The sequence below is a fragment of the Pundamilia nyererei genome, unplaced genomic scaffold (genome assembly GCF_000239375.1).
Source record: "Pundamilia nyererei isolate P.nyererei 1_Seehausen unplaced genomic scaffold, PunNye1.0 scaffold00086, whole genome shotgun sequence".
Taxonomy (NCBI): Eukaryota; Metazoa; Chordata; class Actinopteri; order Cichliformes; family Cichlidae; genus Pundamilia; species Pundamilia nyererei.
Genome location: NW_005187487.1, coordinates 569,976 through 594,710, shown reverse-complemented (window position 1 = coordinate 594,710; position 24,735 = coordinate 569,976). Strand labels below are relative to the sequence as shown.

The following is a 24,735-nucleotide window of genomic DNA, read 5'->3' as shown; positions in this document are numbered from 1 at the left end:
GTCATCTCACGGTTGATGATGAAACAAAACTGCCATTTGATAGCATCGTTTTTTATGTTTAGGTTCTGGGGATGTAATATCCAAAAGTTTGGACAATAGGTTTTCACTTGCCCTTTTCTTGTTTATCATGTTGATGATTTTACAATTAAAAGTTGTTTTATAAACATGTCCTTTAGGCGTCTTTGTGAAAGCGCTGTCGGCAGAGCTACTTCCTCTCGATTTCAGCCTCGCATCTTTGCAACTGATTGCTTCATTAATACCAATGAAATATTTAGCAACTTTCTGCAGCGGAGCTCACAGAGTGCTTCCACATCTTTAAAAGGAAGCAGCAATGGATGCAGGAACTAAATGGGGAGAAACCTGTCGAGCTCTCAAAGTATACACTGTGTACTCTTAATGAAATAATAGAGCAGATGTATTTCCTCTTTCAGAAGAACGTGCAGTATTCTCCTACATTACCTAATGATTACAACAGGTTAGAGGATATACAGTTGCTATTTAGTAACTGTATATCCTTCTACTGTTTTTAAGTTGTGGCAGGCAGGCCCTGCAATTTCTTTTTTTTTTTTTTTTTTTTTTCCATGTCTCAAATCTACTTGATGTAACTGACTGACTAATGTAAATCCAAATAAATATGCCCCTGTAATATAATAATTTGTACACACAAATACTGTATAGCAATATATTAAATAGGCTACACTAGCTCCTAAAAGCAAAAGAAGTTCCATCAGATTAAGTTACAGCATCAAAACATGTTGATTCAAAGTTCCACGGCGGAGGACTAGCAGGCATTTAAATGCATTTTAAGTTTTACAGTTGATAAAGACTTCATTCATACTAAGAGATACACAATTAAATGACAAAAGTTCTAACCCCCTATTAAAACTTTAATTATATGATAGTCTGGGTAATGAGCTAGCAGATCTTTTTCTCAAGTTTTACATGTTTAATGTTGACAGAAACTTTCTATTAAGCTGTATATTTACAGGGAGAAATTTGCATAATTATGACTGAAGCTGGAGAAGTAAACCTTTATTTTCAGATTTTTCTGAGCATCTTTAAAATATTCTGGAAATGTATCATGTGATAAATCACCAGAAGTTGAGAAACTGTTGTATACAGTCAAGGTTAAAATAAATCAAAGCATATTTTGCAATTTCAGAAGTGTCAAATTCAAAACAATTTAAAAATTTAAAATGTAACTATTTTTTAATAATGTTTTGTTTCTCCTGATGACTTTACAGCTGTATGCATAACAACTTACATTAGTAAATATGATGACACTGACAATTCAAGTCTTTATTAATCTAGCAATAATCACTTTTTACAAAATTCACATGAAGGTATCCTCTGTTCCAGTCAGTCTATTAAACTTACTCCTGTGACTGTTTATTCAGGGAAACATGAGCAGCTATTATAAGCCACCTTTTTCAAAGTCTAGGCCATATTAAAGTCACTGTAACATGATCAAAAGCACTGTTCAACTGCTTCTCTCACTGTGAAATAAGAAGTAAAATATCCCACTTCCCACAGGGAAGTCAGTGAAATTCAATTATGCAACTCTGATACATTTCACCAAAAGCAGTCTCATTTGAGTTCAAGATCAACTCAGCTCAGTCGCAGGCAAAACCAGGCTTAACGTGTTCGGACTGAAGTGTCATAAAATCAAACGACAAGATGCTAACCAGCTACATTTTTTAAAATTATACTGATGATGACAGACAAAAACTATTTCAGGGCTAGTTGTGTTTTTGCCATGACAGACATGGTACGATCATTCAAATCTCTCCTTCATCTCAGTGAAGTATTCCCATCAAAAACCTCTGACGCTGACTAGACGACAGGCAGCTGTTTTTGGGTCATGTGACACACGCAGTCCAGGCCGAGTTTACTTTAACATCAGCTTCCTCATAGAGAATGTAAATGGTGAGAGAAACAGGTGAGGGAATAACAAAGACGTAAGAAATAATGTCATTAGACAACAAGCAGCAAGAAAACAGGCCAATGAAGGAGGATGTTCTCCCCTGCAAACACTATTCAATAAACACATCCTTCTGGTGAATAAATAGATGTTTATGGAAAAAGGGTAACCAGCAATCTGCCCTACACTGTCCACGTTAAACATTAACCAGAAGTTCTTCGTCTCACAGCTGATGTAGAAACTCAGTCAGGCTCAAATGGCGTCTTCAGGTGAGGTTGCGTTCTCTGGAGACTGGCTTTGTGGTGCGGGAGGGAGGGATTGATGAGGTGGGGGAGGGCCCATGGAAGAAGGTGGGTGGCCGTCGGGAGAAGGGGGTCGCATATTGGGAGGATAGGAGGGCATGTGAGGATGAGGACCAACAGGAAGGGGAGCTCCACTAGGATGGTATCGAGGAGGGGCCATCACTCCTGGAGGTTGAGGAACCCACACTGAAGGGGGAAAAAATGGAAAGGTCAAGTTTACAATAATGACATCTGGAGATGGTTAAAGGTGCAAAGATGGATGAAAGTTCCTACTAGGCCTGATGGGAAGTCCCCCAGGTCCCCTGGGAGAGTAGAAATCAGGAGGTGGGGGTCCATAAGGGGCTCTGCGAGGAAAGGGACCATCCATGGGACCCATTGGTGGACCCATCCTTGGATCTGCTTCAGGGGGAGTCCTGCATTCAGGACCGGACTGTTGGAAGACAGAAAAAGATTAGAGAGGCTGAGCCACAAATAAGCACTCAGTATTCACACACAGACGCATATACTTACCTCTCTATGGTCCTGTTCACCAGGTCCAAAGCTGTTTTCTCTGTAGGAATCTGCATTGATAAAACATTTAGTGAATTAACAGAAATATGAGGGTCACGTGTGCATTTCAGCACATGCTAAGGAGGATTTTTTTTGTTTACATGTCCAAGTTTACCCATTTAGAGTCAAAAAAGAGAGAGAGCAGAAACTCACCTGGCATGTCTGCAGGGTAAGAGGGTCCTGGAGGAACATTCCGAGGATGGTGGGAGCCAGGAGGGAGAGGAGGGAGTGGACCAGGAGGAAGGGCACGAGGAGGGAGTGGACCGGGAGGGAGGACGCCAGGAGGGAGGGCGCCGGGAGGGAGAACACCAGGTGGGAGGACACCGGGGGGAAGGACGCCAGGAGGGAGAGAGTCAGGAGGAGGCAAAAGGCCCAGAGCTCCTGGAGGAGGTAGAGGTCTTCTGTACATGGGAGCTCCTGGTTCTGGAAACATATAGCCTGAAGAAGAGAGCAATGGATAGTAAGAAGATATTTGCTACACAAAGCTTAAATCTGTGGTGACATTCAGAAAACAGAGGAGAGAGTGAGTGTCTGAGGTTTACCACATAAGAGCTGGAAATAGAAATGTAGTAATACGTTGTACAAATACTTTCATCACAGGGACAATTTTAGCATCCAGAGTAAAAAAAAAACAAAAAACCTCAAAATGCTTTCAAGACAATGAACATGCAACATCAACATGCTTTAGCCCCCCCGCCCCCACACACACACTATACTTATATTATATTTAAAATGCAAGATGCACATGCACACAGTAATAATATGCATGACAACTATGTTGAATATCAACTAACTTCTATTCATATTTGTGTATTCATGTACTCATTCATTCTTTTCATACGCAAGTGCTGGAACCATTGCAGGGGAATGTCATCCATGCAGTGACAACTTAGTTTACTATCACCTAATGGAGATGCTGGGGGAAAAAAAAGGTTTGAAAAAAAGGTTTGAATAGGTGCACAGGGGGCTTCCATGTGGCTATTTTAAGGTCTCACAGGGATTACTCATACTTACACTGACCTCATTTTTTGAAACTTTGGCCCTTCGTTTCTGTTTGCTAAACATTGTCTTGATAATCTGTGAGATGTTGGCTGTGTGGGCACTTGTAACAGTCTGGTTCTCTCCAGTTTTTTTTCACACACCTGGAGGTCCTAAAGGCCCAGGTGGTCCTGGTGGGGGTCCTCTGCGATCTCTCTCCCAGGTAGGAGAGATTGAGCCGCTGTCTGAATGAGGACCTCCACTGCGCTCCATCTCCCCCTGGCCTCCTGGGGGCTCCCCTGGACCACGAGACACTGTGCAGGAAAGGATTGTTGGAAGAAGATGGGGGGGGGAAGAGTGACAGACAGAGAGAGGGGCACAAAAGAAGAAAGAGAACAAGCAGAACAAACGCCCAGAGACGGTGATGACAGTAAGTCCAGATTTCATCACATTATATTCTGTTGTCTTTTGTGCATTCAAGATTGCTGTTAGCATGCACAGACCATGCAACAAAATGCTTCAGCAGTTTGTCATGCTATAGTCAGCTGGTCATCCCCAACATGCTGCATGTTTCTACACCATTTATGAGTATGAATGAGAAAATGTACTCTCCCAATTATGTAAGAATAAAATTATTACAAGTATATTTATATTTGTAGTGTTTGTGTGTCATTCTAAGGATCTGGCCATGCTTCGTGTATGTGTTTGCTGCAGCTAGCTGCACCTTTAAATGCATTTACCTCTAGGAGACAGTCGAGCAGGTGGTCCATCCATTAACGTAGGAGGTGAGAGAAATGGTCTGGTTTCCGATGAAGGTCGACCCAGAGGAGAAGGAACATACGGTGACCTTTCAGCTGGAAATACAGGAATGTTTGGTGAGTGCAAATGGAAGAAAATCTGCAGCCCTGCAGAGTCTTACGACCGCAATTTAGGCAAGAAGCAGCTTTTTTAGAACTTTCCAACCACCTTCTTCAGTCAGTGATTTACATCTAGAGATTTTAATCTGTCATTCTAATTATAGTACTTTCAGAGAGATTTTTGCAGGGTGGCCACTTCTTAGGATTCACATTCCAAAACTGTCTCATTTATAAATAAATAAATAAAATTCCATTTTATTTATGTAGTGCCAAATCACAACAACAGTCGCCTGAATACACTTTATATTATAAGGTAAGGACCCGACAACACTACAGAGAAAACCCCAATAATCAAAGACCCCTTATGAGCAAACACTTGGTGACAGTAGGAAAGAAAAACACCTTTTTAACAGAAGAAAACCTCCAGCTGAACCAGGCTCAGGGAGGCTTAAAAGCATTAAAAGGTGACTACTGGACTTCTTTAAGTTTTTGAAGACAATTCACTTCCTCTTCCAAGAAGGTTCTTCATCCAAACAGTTTGAAAATACCCTTTGCAGCTTTAAGTCCTCAGAGACATTTTTGTGAGTTGTCCCGGACGTGGATTAAGCCCCAGATTAGAAGAAAATTCTTTGCAGGATTCTATTGAAAAGTACGCTTTTTTTCCACTGACTGACCTTTCAGGTTTGATGATTCATGTCATGTTTTAATGATTTATATGTGCGTGTGTGTACGTACCACGGAAAGGCATTGGTCTTGCTAGACTGTTCAAGGCAAACGGGTCTTTGTCGAGGGCGTCCAGTTTAAACTGTGTATCCGTCAGTCTGCAAACAATCACACCTAAAGTTAAAACATGGCAAGCACTTTTGGTCCTGAGATGTTAATACAATTGTTAAGAAATATATTTAAAAAGAAAATGTATTTAAAAGCTGACATGACAAAAGTAGCAGTACATTTCAGTCTTAAGAACTGCTCATTTATAATGTGTGTTCACAACTTTTTATTTAAAAAAAAAAGGCACAAACATAAAGCCAATAAAAGGACTATACTGGATCATAGATTTCTGCAGAAACATGGAGATGAGGGAATCATCTCAGTATTTCACTCAAAATGCTGACATCATGCTTACTTCTGTCTGAGGAGAGCGTTGTCTCTTCTAAAGTCTGACAGTTCTCGTTCTGCTGCTCGGGCTGCCACCTGGAAATGCCAAAAACATAACAAGACAAGAATTTCAGGGGCAATTAGTTGTATAACCACAGTTTCTTTCACTTTATAACATAAGTGTAACAATTCAGAAAGAAACTTGACAAATCTTTGTCGAGTTTTACTAACCCAGTTATTATGAGCTTTCTTTTCATGTGCTGATATCTGAGTCTGGTAAGACTGTTTGGTTTTCTCCAGCTCTTCCTCCATTTCTTCAGCTCGTTGCCTGAAGCAAAGCAGAAATGAGACAGTTTGTAAGGACGAAAAACTAACAAATGCTTTCGAGCTGCTACAGACTGTGTTTCAGCTACCTGTAGTTGTTAAGTTCCTCCATCGCCAGCGCAATATTTTTGTCTGCTTTGTTTAACTTCTCCTCTTTCTGCACACGCTCTTTCTCCTCCACCGTCAGAAGTCTACAAATATTTAATGATACAGTTTTAACATCATCTGATTGTTACAGATAGATTTGTTCATATAAAACCGTTTACTGCATATGCATATACCTGTGTAGTTTGAGCTCATTCTCCTGGTACATTTCTGTCATAATCTGGAGTTTCTGTTGTAATCGTTGGACCTAAACACAAGGTAAAAGGTTTAATCCAAAGGAAAACAGATATGGACCATGTATAGAACAAATACAGTCAGACACAGGTGAGGTCAGTTACCTGATCCGAGTAGTTCTCGGCGTCCGACTGCAAAGTTAGTTTCTCTTTCTCCATATCTTCTATGCTTACTTGAGGGGGGGGGGGGGGTCAAAAACAAAAGACATGACATGCACGCTACCAGGGATATGTCGAGACTCTAGCATGGTTCATACATATCATTAATATGGAAAAGGTTAATAAGTACATTGACATAGATGTTCTGTAGTTTACTTACATTGCAGGTCTTCTTTTGCTTTGATTTCATCGTTCAGTTTGGCAAATACTCTGTCCTTATCCTCATCTAGGGATTTAAGGTCTGCATTCAGCTATGCAAAAATAAAGACATGTTAAAGGGGAAACTCTACAGAGATTACATTAAAAAATGAATAAATAAATAAATAATTATAATTCTTGCGTGCCAGCACATTATCAACTTGAATGCTAAACACTATGTTCTTGGTTGTTTCCATCTACCTTAGCAGCATAAACAAGTTTCTGGACTTTCTGCAGATGGGCCTGGGTGTCCGTTATGTCCCCTCTTCCATTCTTCTCTCCTTTTTCTGGCGTACCATTGGCTGTCTCCTTTTCTCCTCCTTCCTCTTCCTCCAGCTCTGAATCCCAGCCTTTCAACCTCAGCAGCCGATCTGTTAAGGACTAGAAGCAAACAGATTTTTTTCTGACAGTTAATTATATTCTCACTGAATCATTTTAATATATTTTCTGTCATTCTGCCATTTTCTGGAGACATGACAGTAGTTGAGACCTGATTTAATATAGTTAAAAGCAAAAAACAAAACAAAACATAAAATCAGAAATTTAAAAATGTCTGTTTTTGCCCTTAAGATCGTGTTTTCATAGACGTCCAGGCAGCTTGTAGCATGGCTGCTGTTTTCAGTTCACTCCCTGGAAGTCCTATTATGGCCACTAACATGGTGTGCGCTGATCCTCTTTTTTTTCTCTGTTTGCTCTCTTGTGAAGAAAAGCAAACAGAAAGAAAGACGTGGGAAAAATGAGCAGAGCAAACGGCTTCTGTTTCAAACTGACCCGACTTCTATGCAGAGAATTGTTGTTGGTGCTGAGAGTTGGCTCGTCAATTACAACGCAGCACTTTTTGGTTAAACAGTCTATAGTTTCCAAGCCTGAAGACAGATTAGAAGTACAACGAGGAGCATGCTCACTGCAACTTGACTATTGCCCCCCAAAAGACAAAATTAAAACCCTTGAACACAACTGGCACAGTTACTCATTCATTTCACAAAATCACACATTTATCTGATAGTGAGTCAAGCATTGACCAGAAAACGGGGGCAAAGATAGAACCAGGCTTTGGCACCTAGGGAAACAGTTAACCCGCCGTGGAGATAACGATACAAAGCCAAAGCTGACGGTGACCAGTCACGACTACTGAAAGCAAACAGTTGGACACCCAGAGCAATCTGGGGGAAAAAAAAGTAATAACTGATAATACTTCTACATAGATCTTATGAACTGAAGAATCTTTTTACAGTCAGCAAGTGAGGTGGAACTTTTAAGGAGGTCTGTAAGTGCTACAGTGTAAACGAAAGAAACAGTCTTGATTTATAACACCAGACAAAAAAAAGAGAAAAACAAATGCTAAGGAGTAATCTGAAACCTAAATTAAAACTGAGATCACAATCAGATTAATCATCCACCATTACCTCAATAGAGGCAATTTACCTTTGTCCTAAGAATGTTCAGTGGAAATTTTGTGAACTGTGATTTGTGCCAGTGTTCTTTATTTTTTGGCCACACAAACAAAATCTAAACTCAGCACCCTACTTGCAATTTTGTCTACCTTCCCGAAATATAAAGAGAGTTAAAGGGTGTCTGTTTTCACACAGAGGCAGACCTGAAAAGGACTAAATGGACTGAACAACATAAAAATAAAAGTTGAGCTGGTAGCTACTCAGGCATTTCCAAAAAGATGACCTCAAAGGAAGACTGGCCAAATTTTAAATTTATCATTTTTATGGGCTGCTTCACAGAACTTAACCTTAGAATAAATCATACCATTATACGTTCATCCTTGGTGGCCACATCCTGCATCATCCCGCTGTAAGCAACCTCACACCTTTTCATCTCTGCCTGCAATTCACTCACTCTCTCTGCCCATCCCTCCACCTGCTGCCTCAACTGTGGAGAAAAGAGTTGGGGGAAGGAGAGAAGAAAAAAAAAAAAAAAAGGTAAGCCAACAGTCTTGTGCACCCATTTTGGAAACACTATTTAGTTTACTGCCATACGAAGTTTTTTGTGTGTGTGTGTCCATCGTACATGAGCATTGCTCTCCTTTAGCACTACATTCTCTTCTCCAGCTGTTTCCAAGTTCCTCTGTAGTCTGTCACTGTTCATGCTGTACACTTTCAAAGTGGTCTGCGCCTAGAGAAGGACAGACAGAAATATTATAAAACCTAGTGGAACAGAGAGGAGGCGGAAAAGAAGCACCAACAGAGGAAAGAGAACAGACAGGCGAAAGTGCAAATGTGACAGTTTTGGAATACTGCACCTGCTCTTCCTGTGACTGAAAGTCTTTAGTTTCATCTTCAAGGGATTTCATGCTCTCCTCAAGGACTGCTATCTGGATAGAGAAACCAAAACAACTTTCATTCAGTATGAATTCTACAGCTTCTCACTCAGGATTGCCAACTAGGCTTCCACAGTACTTCTGTTAGTGTGTGCACCTACCCTCCTTTCTTGTTCTGTCCTGTGCTCCCTTTGCTGGTCCAGTTGATCCTTTAGCTGTTCCAGATCCCTCTCCAACTCTTGTTTGGAGTGCTCCAACTGTCTGGCTTTGACCTAAGAAAACAAGATCAGAAAACTACTTCAAGTAGCTGCAAAACTGGGACACTGTAACATGAGTAAGGGTTGTAAAGACATGACAAATAATGTCACTATAGATCTGAGGTGAAGCAGTGCAAATATTCTACATTTTGACTAGTTCTGCAAGTCTGTGTCAAAAATTACATGGCAGTGGCTGTACTTCATTGTGTACATCAATAATAATAATAATAATAATAATAATAATATAATAATGTTGTTATTATTCTTTTTGTAATATGGTAAACCTCACTATACATTACCACTCACTCAAAAATTATTCCAACAAGTGTGAACATATGGCTGTTAAAAAAAATCCTCTTTGTAGGGACTTTGAAAGCAAATAAAGAAAATACAAGCTTGTTCAACTGAATAAACAATAGGACATGTGTCTCTGTTCACACAGATGAGGCTCGTGGGAGCGTAGCAGTGTACCAGACATGAACACTGTGTGAGCCATATTCATTAAGGAGCATTCAAGTAGGTTTTCTTTACACCAAGAATGGTTTCCATACTTTTCTCTGCCTTACCTCCAGTTGTTCTGTCTTCTGAGTCTGAGCCAAGACACCGCTGTCCCTCTGTGAACTCTCAAGGTTGTCATACTGTAGATGAATAAATTTCTCAGTACATCATGCATGATATCATCAAGAATTTCATTAGATTTCTGATCACCTACAAATGCTCAGTAAGTAAACCTCTCTGCTTTGTAGATATCACCTTAGAAAGCTTGTAATCCAAATTATCTGAAATCTATAGAAGGATATATATATAACAAAAAAATCTCTGACCTCAAATTATTGTGTGAGACCAGATCTGTGTCTAGACAGAACTGGCATAACTACTAACCTCTTGTTGACACTGACTCAGACTCTCAAGGACTTTGGATTTCTCATCCAGTAGCTGTGCAACCTGTTCTGCCATCCCCTGCTCTCTACCTGAAAAACAGCCAATTTTGTCATTTAAAAAAAAAAAAAAAAAAAGTGGTTTATTTGTTAACATTCACAGGTCAAAGAGAAGAAAAACTGTCAGTGATAATGTTAAACGTGTCCATAAAATGACACTCAGGTAGAGGAAGTGAGAACTTACGTCGATAAATTCTGCTTTTTATCTGTGAGGAAATAAAAGAAATGAAAGAAAAGAAAAAAACTGTGCTTAGTGACAGGTCCGACAGTTCAAATAGAGGCCATACTTATCAAACCATCTTAGGTGGCAAAAAATATTTATGATATTGAAGTGAATATGCATGGCTGTGCACTCACAGAGCTGTAACATCTACAGGTGAACAACAGAAGTGTCATCAGGCCCAACAGGCCAGAGACAATGATAGGTTCCCATGGTACACCATACAGGTCTGGCCCAGGTCTCAAGTCATCGGGCAGAGACGACACCACCTGAGAAAAGAGAAAATAATGACCAGTTCCTGTTAGAACCTGTGTGTGTTTTTAAATAGGATATGTGAGTCCGGGAATAAAAACCTGATGTTCTACTGATGCTCAAGGACATTAGCTTTTCTGTCATTGAGTAAATATGACTGCCTCTTGAACATGGGCAAAATGCAGCCCATCTGCCCAAACCAGTGTGTAGACAGACCCGTGCCTTCTTAAATATATTAATACATTGTACTATATACTATGTGCCAAATAATAATGCAGCAAGTATCAACTTTCTCTCAGTAGAACTTTCCGTGGTCGCACACCTTGACAAAAAGAGAGATGCCATTTAAAAGACAGTTTTTTTTTATTAAAGAAGCAAATAAAGAACTTAAACTAACCATGTTTGTTAATAAGTAGCACGGTCAAGTGAGTGTAAGAGTAAAGAAATTGTGTGTGCAGTGTTTTTTGGAGGAAGGAATCAAACCAAGAAGAGGCATCTCAGCAAGAAGAGCCACACCAGCAACTGAGCTCTAATGGCTTTTGTAGAGCACCGGCACAATGGGCTGAGGTGTTGTTAATGTTGCTGATTAGAAATATGCCACACCTCCTCTCCAGATCCTGAAGAGAAGAACTAAAAGGAGACTAAAAGGAAAGCGGGGATGGAGGGCACAGACTCAAACTCCTGGTTAGATTAACCTCTCCAGCTCTCTGCGGCACAAAATTAGTAGTACCATTGCCAGCTGCATTTCAAGATGGTGGAGTATGAGTGTGTCAAACAAAGGTGAAAGTCCCACAACAATGATGAAACCAGCCCACTGACAGGGTACCACAGGAAGGAAGGTCCAGTGATAAATGATGAGCAGTGACTAAATTTTGAGAATAAGAGCATTAAGATTCACCAATGGTAAACTGATCACAACAAGGCCCCAGACTGATGAAAAAATTAAAATAAATCACAAATATACCAGGACAGCACTCCAGAGAAAAATCTGAGTGGCAAATACTGCATATATACAAAGATATATGTTTTTGTATAGATGCAATGGTGTTAACGTGTGACCATGCATTTGTTTATCATCTGATGGTACATTCACTGATGCATATCCAATAAATTTGAATATACAAATATATTAAACATTTATGATGCACCGGACTGACAGAGAAAGGTCAATATTTTCTAATAAGGTTCTTGGTTTTTAGGACCAGGATTTGGGCTTCCTGAAAGCAATCTGTCAAACTGCTAAACAAAATACTACCAAACAGCTGGTCTTTAGAAGATGGGTTTATGTACAGTTACCCAGTTTTTGACCACATTAAACAGGGCGCAGTGTTAATAGTTATATCATTCTACTACAGACAAATGTGGAAAAATATCTGTCATTTTTAACTTAAATCCGAACACCTGACAAGACAGCGCTGTTACTGACAACTAGCCAGCTAACTATTACCAGCTAACTGTTTGAGCAATTAAACATCTTTGAAAACACGAAGAATAATCCTGACAACAGGTCATACTCTTACTTCGGAATGAGATGGACAACACCAAGAGCTGTAGCTAGTACCGAAAAATACAAAAACATGACTGTTACATGGAAGCCCGTTACATTATTTCGGCTAATTGGGAATTGCTAACGAAACCTGCCACATAACGTACATCCTTCACTTTCTCCACGGCGATACTGTAGTAAGCCTCTGCCGTCTCCTGGAAGTCGGCCGCTTTGATGCCCGACTGGTCACTCGCCGGATTCTCTGCCATGTCCAAATTATTTCATCTGACGTATATTTAAACTTAAAAATTTTTATATTTACACCGTTAAGAAACTAGAGCTGTGAAGCGGGTCAGCGGCGGTTTCACATCCTATCCACAACACTGACGCTTAGGACTATACCACGTCCTGCTGGACGTCGTAGGGAGTAGAACGAAAACTACTGTACAGCTGTACAACCATTGTAAACACTCCAAACATCAAATAAAATCTGAAAATATAAAATAATATAAACACAGCATGTATAGTATAATGCATCACGTGCACGCTGTTTCGTGTCCTCACAAGTTCACCCGGATGATTGCACACCCCCGCTGGTGAAAATGGTTCAGTCGCAACGTCACCAATTGTAAGATGCCACACTGGCATATCGGAGCGCTTTCAAAGTGACACCAGGAGAAACAGGTGTTACCAAAATGACACCTGTATTATCATTATTTTGATCATTTTCATTCAAAGAAAAAGTAACACATTTGCATCGAACGGGTATTTGTCAACGTGTCGCGTGCTCGGCCTTAGGCCAATGACAAATTAGGAGACAGGTGAAGGTAAAGACGTCCCATATGAAAAAGAAAGAGAAACAATTAAGACCCACGTAGGAAAGTATGGAGTCGTAAAGCATTAACAGAACAAAATAAAAATGCTCTATTTTACTGAATTAATGAAATAACTAGGAAAGCTGTTCATACGAGATATGACATTTCTCAAACAATTACTATATTTTTCTGTCTTTTCCATGTGAATTAAAACATTCTGACAGCCATCCAGTATTTCTTATACTCACCAGTCTGGCCTCCATCTGAAACCACTTTCGCCTTTCAAAACATGAGAGACAGTTTGTCTTCACAGGTGTGTGAGTCCAGAGTGTCACAGACCCAAATGTGAGTAATGTTTAAGGAACCTAGCCAGCTTGACAGCTGAGACGTAAGCAAAGCTAAATGCCAGAGGGAGAGTCAGCTCAGCATGTCACCAGAGTAATATCTTAAAGAACCAGGCACCACAAAATGCCACACTGACAGAGCAGAGGGTGATTTTTAGTGCCTCCCATATATTTTTTTTTTGTACTATAACTTTAACACCTTTAATACAGGCATGCAAACACAGAGGCGGGTCAAGTGAAATGACTATATTAGAGAATTATTTTGACATATCAGGAATCATGGCTAGAAGATGATCCTGGTATCAAAATGTAGGTTATGCTATAACCTATTTTGAGGCTTGAAAGTTGCCCCAGCGAATGATCAGAAAACACATGAAATATGCAAAGCACTAATGTTTTTTTGCTATAGAAACTGATAAACCTATTATATTTAAGCTCTTAAATTTCATTACAAGAAAACAGCATACTAAACAAAACAAGATTTTGAATTAGATTGTGACACTTTGAGTGGCTGTAAAGTTTTAGGACTTGTAACTCGCAAAACATTCATAGAATGAAGATAAGATCTCACCTTCATAGAATGTATCATAGCAGCCCATGCTATGATACATTTTGCTTTTCCCTGTACAACATGATCAAGGCCACAATTAGCCACAAATCAAAAGCTATTGGACAAAGTATGTTAAAACTAGATCAGAAAAAAAAAATTCTGGCCAGGCAGCATGCACCCTGCACCCTGCTTTGACCTCAGCCCCCCTTCATCGCCATTGTGGATTAATCTCTGGCATGAACTGAAGAATCCCTCTCAACATACACAACACTAATCTCTGTAGATTAAAGCAAAAAGGTATATTTGGAAATCAAATGACAAAAAATTGGTTTCTGTTTCTGCAGATTATAAATCCTCAGAAACTGGCACAGCGTACCTGCACAGTAAGCCATATGAGGAGCTCCCTCACTGCACAAGTGTGGGCGTAGGGGTCTTCAGCCATCTGATAAACGAAGTCCAGAATTTGCTTCATAACTCCTGCAGTTCAAGTAACACACATACTGCTGTTTAACATACATCTCTTTTATGATGCTCAAAAAATATTTATCTTTTAATGTGACACATTACTGTAAAAAATGAAAAAAAAAAATTGTTTTGGCCATCCGGTTTTTGGGGTTATGTGAAGTGAGGACGATGACGAGGTAGGTCGAGTAGCTTTTGCTTAAGATTTTTAATAATATTTTAAACTCTTCTTGATTAATGGATACCTGGGTTATCCATACCTTTCAGCATCTCTGGTGATCCTGGCTGAACATGAGGAAGGGATGCTTCTTCAACACTTCTGCCCTGTTTTTTTCCTCTTATCTCATCTTTTCCTACACCACCACCCACTTGGTTATTGCCTTCTTTCATTATCATCCAGTCATCTCTCTGGATGGATGGATCTTGTGTCGTCTTCGACTCTTCCTCAGTGTTTGCTTTCTTATTTTTTCTATGATTTGAACAAGAGACGCCAACACAGCTGGCCTCGGCTGCATTTGACAGGGAAACACATGTACAGATGCAATTCAAAACCATGCCTGAATTTAAAAGACTGAATTAAATCTCATTAGTACTGGCCATGAGGAAGCCAGTAGGAGGCAATGTTGACAAAAACTACCTTGATGATTACGGTCGTTGGTCTGTCTTGTGTTGAAAGTGTGTCTCACTCTTCCCAACAGTGTTTCCAGTTTTTGAAGCGCCATAAGCATTCGGGTCTTTTCTTTGTCCTCCTGCAGTGCATCAGTGAGTGTCAGGCTAGGAGCAGTCAGCGTCTCCTTGTGATGATACAGAAGTCTCTCTACATCTGACAATATAGATTCATCCTCCTCATCAGGTTTGTACAACATGGTGTCTGAATTGGACAAAATGTAATCCAAAAACTGAAGCTTGTGTCGCCCAAAAAGCTCTAGCAAAATAGCTGTCTCATCTGCACCCATGTGAGCGAGCAGGTTTTTGTAATGTTTGGAGAGAGTTCTTGTCATCTCAGCAGAGGAAGGATGAAGCTGTGGCTGCTCTGTGATTGTGGGAGAGTCTTTGTGCACAACTTCAAGGTGGTGAGTGGTGGAATCTGGTTCTTGTTCAGGAGTTAAAGAGTCTTGCGAATGCAACGCCTCACCTGGACTAGTACTGAAGCTCTGGGCTGGTTCGGTGGACCCGTCAGATTCGGTGGTAGATTTCTGGCTGAAAACACCAAAGGGGTTTTTTAAAAGACCAAAAGCTCCACTGGTTTTACTCTCTGTCTCTGTCTCCCCACTCTGATCAGTAGGTGGATGTGGAGACGCATCATCAGTCAAACTTTGGGCAGTTTGCTCAGATGTCACAGACTGACTTTTAGCAGGGTCACTATGTGGGGCTGAAGGCTCCCTTCCTCTCTCATGCCAGGATTCACTACCATTACTAACATTTTCCCTCATTTTTATATCAGTGTCTTTATCCTCCACTACAACAGCAGCCTTCTCTGTGTGCGTCTGTTGATCGGAGTTTAACTGTTGTGCTTCTTTGCTGCTACTTTCAGTGTCTCCAGACTCCGTTTTATCTCCCTGGCCTAATGCATGAGTGCTTTCTGCCTCCTCTGAAGTGTTATTTGCTGTTTCTTCATCCGCGTCTATTATCTGTCTCTCTCCTGGTGTGTTTGCTTGATCCTTTAGCTTCTCTGTCTGTATTGCTCCTTCACCTCCTTCCTCTAAACCACTTCCAGCTTTTTCTTCATGCACTTGAGGGCAAAGCTCATTTGAACATTTAAAGCTGTCATCCACCTCATTCTCCTCTTGATGCACTTCTTCAACCTCTGCTCGGTCAGTCTCTTCAAACTTTAGCTCCTCTGCCTTGGCTTGTTTTTTCTCTGCATCCTCCCCATTTCTTCCTTCCACATCTTGGTGGCTTTCAACCTGTGCGACTATTTCAGTGAAAGATGATCCTGAGCCATTCTGTATGTTCATGGTGCTCGGGATCTTTGCCTCATAATAAGAAGACTGCACTGTTTTTCCTTCTTCATCTTTCTTCTCTTTTTCCTGTACACCCTCCAGTTCTTCTTCCCTCTGTAACATCTCCACCTTGGCCTCTTTTTCCTTCTCTGGTAACTCTTCTTTCTGCAGCTGTTTTCTATCCTCCTTTAGCTCTCCCATCTCCCCCTGCATACTCTCCACTTCTGCCTCATTAGACTCCTTTTCTTCCTCATCTTCCTTTTGCTCTTTCACCTTTTCACCTTCTTTCTTCTCTTTTCCCTCTAGACCCACCAGTTCCACTTCTTCCGCTAACTCCTCCACCTTGGGGTGTTTTTCCTCCTCTGTATTCAACTGTTTGTTAGCCTCCTTTAGCTCTCCCATCTCCCCCTGCATACTCTCCACATCGGGCTTATTAGACTCCTTTTCTTCCTCATCTTCCTTTTGCTCTTTCACCTTTTCCCCTTCACCTTCTTTCTTCTCTTTTCCCTCTAGACCCACCAGTTCCTCTTCTTCCACTAACTCCTCCACCTTGGGGTGTTTTTCCTCCTCTGTATTCAACTGTTTGTTAGCCTCCTTTAGGTCTTCCACCTCTACCTGCGTGCTCTCCACTTCTGCCTCATTGCTCTCTTTCTCATCTCCCTTTTGCTCTTTTATATCCTTTAAATCCTCCAATTCCTCGTTATCCTCCACCTTCATCACCCCTTGATTCCCCCCATCCTTTGACTCCTCCTCTTTTTCAGCCTCTAATTCAGAGCTGATCACTGACTTGAAGTCATTTTCATTCAAATCATCTTCTTTAGTGCCTGATGCTTCTATCTCTGTTTTAACCTGCTGGGACTCATTTATGTTGTCTTCAACAATTTCCTTTAGTTTGCCTGCATCACTGTTGCTTTCATTGTTAACATGCTCCATCACTGGAGACACGGAGGTCTGATCTGTGGTTGGTGCACTTGTTCCTCTATCCTTTGGGATAGTTTGAGTGCTTCTACCAGGGTTATGCTGTGAATCAAATTCCTGTGAGCTCAGAGTTTCTCCCTCCTGCTCTAACTCCCCATGAACTGTCTCTGCTTCTGTGTTATTATCAAAAAGAGCTATTGTATCTGAATTGTCATCATTTGTTTCAGCACTACAAGGAGTAAAACTTTCATTCTCAGCTGGAACTGGATCGTTTTTCTCCATAGATGACGGTAAGTGAGGCTGGCTCTCTGTGCTACTGTCTTCTACATCACCGTTCAGCTCCTCAGTCTGAGTTTCAGGTAAATCTGTATCCTCATTACTGACTTCTCCTTTATTATCGTCACCCCTGGTGATTTTAAGAGACATTTCTGTGGGTTCTTCTGTGTTATCAGTTTGATTTGTGATTTCTGCCCCTTCCTCCTCCATACTTTCTGATTTCTTGTTCTCCATCTGGTCTTTTTCATCTTCCTTGACCAGCATAGACTTTGACTTTAAATCCACTGAAACGTGATCAGGGCCCAAAATGCTTTCAGATGGTGTTTCAGGTGGTGGTGTTGAATCCTGACTGATAGCACTTGGAGTTTTTCTTTCTTCCTCTCCTGACTCCCTGCTATTATCCATATGTTCATTTCCAATTGGTTTGTGAATCACAGCGTCTTCACCTTCCCTTTCTTCAGATCTCTCCTCATTTATTTTGCTTTTTTCTATATTGTCATCGTCATCTTTACTGGGGGGTGATTCTACTAAAGCCTGAGATTCTTCTTCAAACTTCCTTTCAGGAGAAATATCTTTGTTATCAACTGTGGGTTCAGCCTCTTCATCGAAATCGCTGTTTATCCCACTGTCTGAAATATCTGTGTTGCTATCAACACTATGACCATTAAGTGGTTCTGTAGACGGGATATTTTGGTCTTCTGACAGTTCTTCCACCTCCTTTGAATTATTGCTTGTCTTAATAATTTCCTCCTCTGATTCACTGTGATCCACATTCTGTGATCCTGTTGGTTGCTCTAAAGTTGTGATTATTTCTGCCTCCTTAGATTCACTTTCTTTGTTTTCATTATCTCCAACTTTATCTTTCCTGAAACCTAGAATACCTTCAATCTCCATGTTTAACCAAGAATTAGCCTGCACCTTCTCCTCCTTCTCCTGTCCTGACTCCTGACTGGTCAAACCAAACCCCAGTGTGCTTGACAGCCCATTCCCCAGCCAACCTAAAGTCCCCATCTCTTTCTTCTCCTCTTCCTGCAACTGGCTGCCTTCAAGGTCCAAGGACATCCTCCTGCTCCTGAATTTCTCTGTGGGTTCTTTGTCTTCATCTGCTTTTTGTTCCTCTTCTGTCTCACTTTTGCTTCCACCTCCAAAGCTGAGCCACCCAGTCATGGTTGAAGTTAACGATTCAGCAGTTTCTTCTTTAAGTTTCACATTTTCTTTGCCATTGTCAGGTTTTCCATTTTCTCCGAAGCCTAGCCATCCTGTCACAGAGGATGTGAGCGTTTCAGACTGAGTGTCTTCCCTCTTATCTTCTATCTCCCCTTCAGCCACACTGTCCGGTTGGTCCTCTTTACCCAGACCTAACCATCCTGTCACTGAAGAACCAAGCCAGGAAGAGGAGGGAGACCCACCTTGTTGATTAGGAACCACAGGAATCTCATGTGTCTCCTCTTGAAACCCAGCTCCGGAACCACCAACATTTTTATTCTGATCCTCTTCTTCTTGTTCTTCTTCTTCCTGTGCAGAAACTGGGGAGTCTGAGGTTGTTAAGTGGCTTTCAGTGTTCGTGTCATCAGTGCTTTGGGTAATTTTTTGTGTGGTTTCTGGCTCCGGGATTTGGATTTTCTGGTCAATATAATCATCATCATCATCCATATCCAGATAAGTGGAGCCAAACTCATTCATGCAGAAGAAATCAGATTTCTGCAGAAAAAGGGCAAAAATGTAATTCTTAAGAAAGGAAACTAGGAAGAAAAATTAGAAATAATAATAATACTGACAATACTTTTTAATACTTAAAGTTTGTTTACATATGAATGATGAAATTACCTGTGTTTCCACTACTTTCTCCACAGTAGTATGAACCTCTTCTTCTTGCACTGCATCCTTTGGAAAATATCCAAACTCTTTGTCAATCTGAAATAAAAAAGGAAACAAAGGAGCTGTCAGCATTTTTCTTCTTTCTACCTTGAAGAAACCCAGAAATCTCAACATTTGTCATAATAGATCATTCTTTAAAAATATTCTCTGTCATTTGTTGTTTAGGCATTGGTGATGACTGCAAACATAATCTTTTATAATAATCAAATAATTCATTCTTCCTTTGCACAGATAATGGGGGCACTGTTATTCTGGAAAAGACCAATACCATCAATCAAAGGATAAAGGTCATCACACAAGTTTGTACTGATTAATTTGAGGTTGCCCTTTCATAGGGAAACACCCTGGCAGCACACTGCCCCAAACCTCACAGTACTACAGGGGTCAGAGGCTTAGGTTTTCCTTCTGCCTGTCTCTAAGTGAGAACCTGACATGAATGAAGATTTAGGGAAGTACAGAAAGGGAAAAAAAGATCGAAATATGACACATACACTGCCTGCCCACAGGTCATTCCTCTTTCCAGTCAATTTGTGGTAAACAAAGATTGTGTCTCCTTGCCTGAAGCTCAGGAAACGACAGTCCTTACCACGGTGGTCCCTTATAGCCTGCACTCTGCTTAGGAGGCCTACACACACCACAGCAATAGAACACAGTTGTGAGGTGACCATCATTATCGTCATTAATTTAAGGAGCTATCAGTAGATTTTGGACTTACTTTGACACTCAGAGTCTCCGCAGATCTTGTAGTCAGACAATAATCCGATATTTAAGTGGGGTAAAATCACTAAAACTGCACCCAGTGACCACAGGAACCTAGAGACCTGAAAAATAGCCATGATTATCTGACTTTTAACTGGAGGCTATAAGTAGTAAATGTCCATAGTGGGGTGGAAATAACTCCCGTTGTGCTGGCAAGTGAACATTGCCTCTGAGCTGCTGCCTTTTGAAGACTCAATGCTAAATGAAACAGCTGAGATAAGATATAAGGCCAGCATGGGGATAATCATTAACATCTCAGGCCTGCTTGCAATACCAAATATTATCAGTTCGCTGGTCAAAGGTTTCTATTTCATTAGAAGACTTGATATTAATGGAAATTTGCTTTAATTGATATTTCATTGAGATTTTAATACGTGCACACATAAACGGGGTTCCGGGTAAACGCTATGGCAATTTAAAACAGACCCACTCCATTATTTTCGACCTTTCTCCAGGACTGACAGCTGGTCTGTTGCTGTGGCAACAAGGCAAACGCGCGCACAAAGACGACGTCATCACTATGCGTTTGTTTTGCGAGAGAGATGGCGGTCTAGTCTGGTTGTGTTTACTCTTGGTAAAAGTTTAGTGTTTTGGTCCGTTGCGAGTCCGTATTTTTAATTGAGCTTGACTGCTTCATTTAGTTAAAAGCTAGCCGAGCTTACACATTCAGTCACAATGAAGTCAGACGTGGAGGAGTTAATGCCGAGACTGCTGCCCGTGGGGTGTGGATCCGGTACCGTGGGCGACCTGGACCTGAGCGGACCGCCGAGAAACCCCCAGGAGTACCTCCGACAGGTCCAGTAAGTGCATCGCAACCTGAAGAACACACCTCTTATTAATGCTCGCGTCTAATTAACTCCTAGATTCTCTTTGCCTGTTTTCTCTTTGGTGTGTTAATGTATTAGTTGAGGTGGTCGGGCTGCTTCAATGAACTTTTTTCCTTTTGGACAGGCTGGAGGCTTCATTGTGCCCAGAGGTGGTGGTCGCTCAGATTGACCCCAAAAAACTAAGGAAGAAGCAAACAGTGAATGCATCTGTGAGTAAACTGAGAGGCAAATGTATTGAGACTGGTTGATGCTGCAGATGTATGACAAATTAAAGGAAATGACAAAGCCCTGACCCTGATAGTGACAGGGTTCATTAGCTTTGTTACTCTGTGGTGTCTGCAAATCAAAGTATTTCAAGTATTTTTACCTTGATGTGAGCAGTCAGTCCCACTCATCATGGGTGTGAATGTCCTCATAATGTTGGGCTTCTAAATGATTTCTTTGAATTTTTCATTTTTTTTCAGGATGGAATGATTTTAAAGCATTCACTTCAATAACCTTGAAAAACAAGAATTGGGTGCACAAGTTTTAATTTACTTTTGATTTTCTGTAATCCACAAAGGGTCAAAACATTCATACCCACGATGAGTGGATGGAAACTTCTGAGCACATCTGTACGAATCTTTCTTAATATCTTTTCATAGTTTTCACTGCACAGTTAGAAATGAATGATGGGCTCTGAAAAATGTTGTGCTGTGTTCGATTTTTACGTTGATCATGTAAACAGTATACAGAAGTTCATTTGGCAAAGAAAAGAAGATGCTATACAAAATAAAACATAATACATTTCAATAATGCTTCATCTGTTCTGATTATTTCTCAGTTACATTTTTTGTGGGGTTGTTTTCTGGTTTTTAGGTGGCAGGGTGTCATGCTGCTCCAGTGGGTTTCTCCCCAAGTCTAAGATGGCAACAACAACAAGTCAGCAATTTCTCTGAAGTCAGACAGGTAAGAGCCTTTTTGCTGTTATGATATTATACAATAGCGAAGCCTAACAGAATTCACTAAAACTTTTTGTAGGTCTAAATCCGCACAAATTTGTACAAATGGATATTTTACAATTTATGAACTTTTGTTTACATTTACAACATTTTTTTTCCTTTAGAGTATCACAAGGCACAGGAAACACTGGACCAGCCAAACTCTAGATGACAACGTGCTGATGGTAATGTGGTAATGTGTAAATTTTAATGCTTCAGCATGCAATGCTTTCCTCTAATAACCAAATAAATACTTTGTCTTTCTCCAAGAGGCAAACTTAAAAACAGAATTCATGTTAAAATTTTATGTATGCTCGTATTTGTATGTTACAGCCGAAGCTAACGGATGAGGAGGGTTGGAAGAGGTTTTGTTTAGGAGAGAAGGTCTATCTGGGCACTTCATCCTCCCACACAGATGCAGAACCAGAGCCAGCACTGGACTATAGCAAGGTTATATATGTAATGGCTATATCTCAATGTTTTGTGTCATCATGAATACAATCTGTAAGATTTTTTGACAGTAAAGAAGCTGTCGGTCACATCTATCACCTATTGGTTAATGAGGTTTTGTCATAAAGCCTCCAACTGAGCACTGAAACTGGACCTGAAACCACACACTTACAAGTAACAACCTGTGATTGAAAATCTTCCTAATAATGCCGATAATTAAAAAAAAATCACTTTATGTTGTATTCAGTGTGAGCTGAAACTAGTGACGGAGTCATCAGGGAGTTGTGGGCCATTTTCCCACAGATTTCTATGTAAACGGAAGTGTTTTTATTTAGAGTGAAAGCACTTCAGCATCGGCATTACTTTTCAGATCCAAAATGTGTACTGCTCTATTTACCTCAGCATTTCTCTGTCTGTTCAGATGGGGTTCCCTCCCTTCCTAAGCATCATCAGCAGGCTAAATCAGGTAAACGATCCCTCTATAGACATTCAAGATGTTCTAAACCAGTCAAAGCCTGATTAGAAGATGTGTGTGTTTGCGTTTTCCCACCTGTCTACAGTCTACAGTGCTGATGGTGTTGGAAATCCTCATCGGCTGGTTCGAGGAACGAGAATTTGTTCCACAGTTGGTGAGTTTGATGTATTAGCGCCACATTTTTATGCTGATTCCGAACTCCACACGCATTTATAGTCATCCTGTGTTGCATTCAAGATAGATATGAGCTGACTATGCATTCCGCACAGATATCATGAAACCAAACATTCCTTCAGCTTCTGTCTTATGTTTCAGATATAGAAGGTGATGGTTTATTGGCTGCAGTTATTGTGAAATACTTGAGTTTGCAGTCTATCTTCTTGTTCCAGGGGCGCTGGTTGTATGCTTTATTGGCCTGCTTGGAAAAGCCTCTGTTGCCCGAAGCTCACTCATCCATCAGACAGCTTGCACGGAGATGCGCCCAGCTCCGCAGCACGCTGGTAGGCCACAATCCTACCATCTCCTGTAAAGCACTATCTCTATGTGCTATCACTCCATGCTTGAAACGGCCACAGCAGGCCATGTTTTTCTCGTTCTTTGTTGAGATTTGATGATATTTGATTTTATTTACGCTGAGTCTTTTCCCTGCTTGCATGACTTCACAGGACAGCCAGGAAGATGATAAACTACCCGCCCTCAACCTGCTCATCTGTCTTGTTGCCAGGTAAGGTTCTCTGTATTTTTCTTATATGAAACTCTGTGTAGAGAAAAACCCCTAAATGTTTTTTTGTTTGTTTTTTTTTTACCACCAGTGTCTAAATTGTTCAGGGTGATGATACCATGATATTGCTGTCTGGATGTGTACAGAGGATGCAGCTATACTTACTTCCTTTTATTTTACTGCAGGTACTTTGAACAGAATGATCTGGCAGATCAGCAGGAGTGAAGCCAACCTGATCTGTTTAACCTCACCAACATATGGAGGATCATATTGTTAAGTCTGGCTGCGGTGAAAGCTGAAGTTCGAAAACAAAGAGACTGGATTACAAAAACACATGTTTTTATTTGTAAGGTATTTGGTTACCTGCACAGAGCAGCGCTGGCACACAGGGACTACAAGAAAATGCAGCAGGATCAGGGCTACTTTTTTCAAACAGGTTTATGCTTTTCTTTGTGCGTTTATATGTGTGTAATTTAGCTCTAAATAAAAGTTTTCTATTATCTGTGATTTGTAAGAAAACTGTGTGTGTGTGTGTACATCATTGCTGATTATGTGTATGCAGGTTCTCAGTCATCCAGGTCATTTTATGGCCATGTCTGTTGTGAACAACTATTGAACAGGTGTGGTGGCTAACGACTCCAGCTATCAGCCACCTACAATACAGTCCCAGGTGCTTCAACCCCCTCACACATTGCCTCAAGTGATCTTAATAGCTCATGATAGGGTGGGGCAAGGCCTCACACACTGGTTTCATCCTTAACACTGGCATCCCCAGGCTTCTACCTACCTACCTAAACCCCCACGCAACATTATTTTGCGTTTCTACCTATAAACCTGGAGAGCAGTCAAATGGTGGAAGTGGAAGCTAAACTGGCTAGTCATTCATATGTATATTAGGCTGTTAAGTAGGAATTCTGGAGGGAGGGGAGTGGGGGTGTGTGATTGAGGGGGTGGGGGAGCTGCTAAAAGCTGTGAACTTCTTGATGCATTCTCAATCATCCAGGGAAATAAATCTCCATAAGTCACCAACTTGGAGTGTTTCAGTTTGCCATCTTAGGGAGAAATCTACACACATGGGTGTAGGTCCTTTGTTGCTGAGATTTATTGATAAAAAGTACAAAAAACCAACCATTTGTACACATATTTACAAATAATAATAAAAAGTGAGTGAGTACAAACAATTCAACATTT

General features: G+C 40.7%; 2 protein-coding genes across 4 annotated transcripts; one reads left to right on the top strand and one right to left on the bottom strand.

The window, feature by feature from the left end:
* Window positions 1-1,023: 1,023 nt before the first annotated feature.
* mia2 (MIA SH3 domain ER export factor 2) lies at window positions 1,024-13,378 on the bottom strand. Of its 3 annotated transcripts, none has more exons than XM_005738715.1 (23): window positions 13,210-13,378; window positions 10,546-10,677; window positions 10,373-10,394; window positions 10,133-10,221; window positions 9,817-9,888; window positions 9,155-9,265; window positions 8,976-9,047; window positions 8,744-8,848; window positions 8,483-8,605; window positions 6,926-7,105; window positions 6,687-6,777; window positions 6,473-6,540; window positions 6,311-6,381; window positions 6,119-6,220; window positions 5,937-6,033; window positions 5,734-5,801; window positions 5,343-5,428; window positions 4,491-4,604; window positions 3,915-4,064; window positions 2,926-3,210; window positions 2,734-2,783; window positions 2,497-2,653; window positions 1,024-2,409 (listed from the first exon to the last, which is right to left on the bottom strand). In XM_005738715.1, exons 1-23 carry the CDS (start codon window positions 13,222-13,224, stop codon window positions 2,174-2,176), a joined length of 2,496 nt encoding a protein of 831 aa, XP_005738772.1. In that variant the 5' UTR covers window positions 13,225-13,378; the 3' UTR covers window positions 1,024-2,173. The 3 variants fall into 3 exon arrangements, with proteins under 3 accessions (XP_005738772.1, XP_005738771.1, XP_005738773.1); XM_005738714.1 differs by lacking the exon at window positions 13,210-13,378 and adding an exon at window positions 12,314-12,522; XM_005738716.2 differs by lacking the exon at window positions 13,210-13,378 and adding an exon at window positions 11,058-11,075.
* A 7,177-nt stretch (window positions 13,379-20,555) lies between these two features.
* gemin2 (gem (nuclear organelle) associated protein 2) lies at window positions 20,556-24,058 on the top strand. The gene is made up of 10 exons (XM_005738713.1): window positions 20,556-20,891; window positions 21,043-21,127; window positions 21,777-21,866; window positions 22,024-22,083; window positions 22,232-22,348; window positions 22,770-22,814; window positions 22,909-22,977; window positions 23,213-23,323; window positions 23,489-23,547; window positions 23,730-24,058. The coding sequence occupies exons 1-10, from the start codon at window positions 20,767-20,769 to the stop codon at window positions 23,767-23,769; spliced, it is 801 nt and encodes a 266-aa protein (XP_005738770.1). The 5' UTR covers window positions 20,556-20,766; the 3' UTR covers window positions 23,770-24,058.
* Window positions 24,059-24,735: the final 677 nt, after the last annotated feature.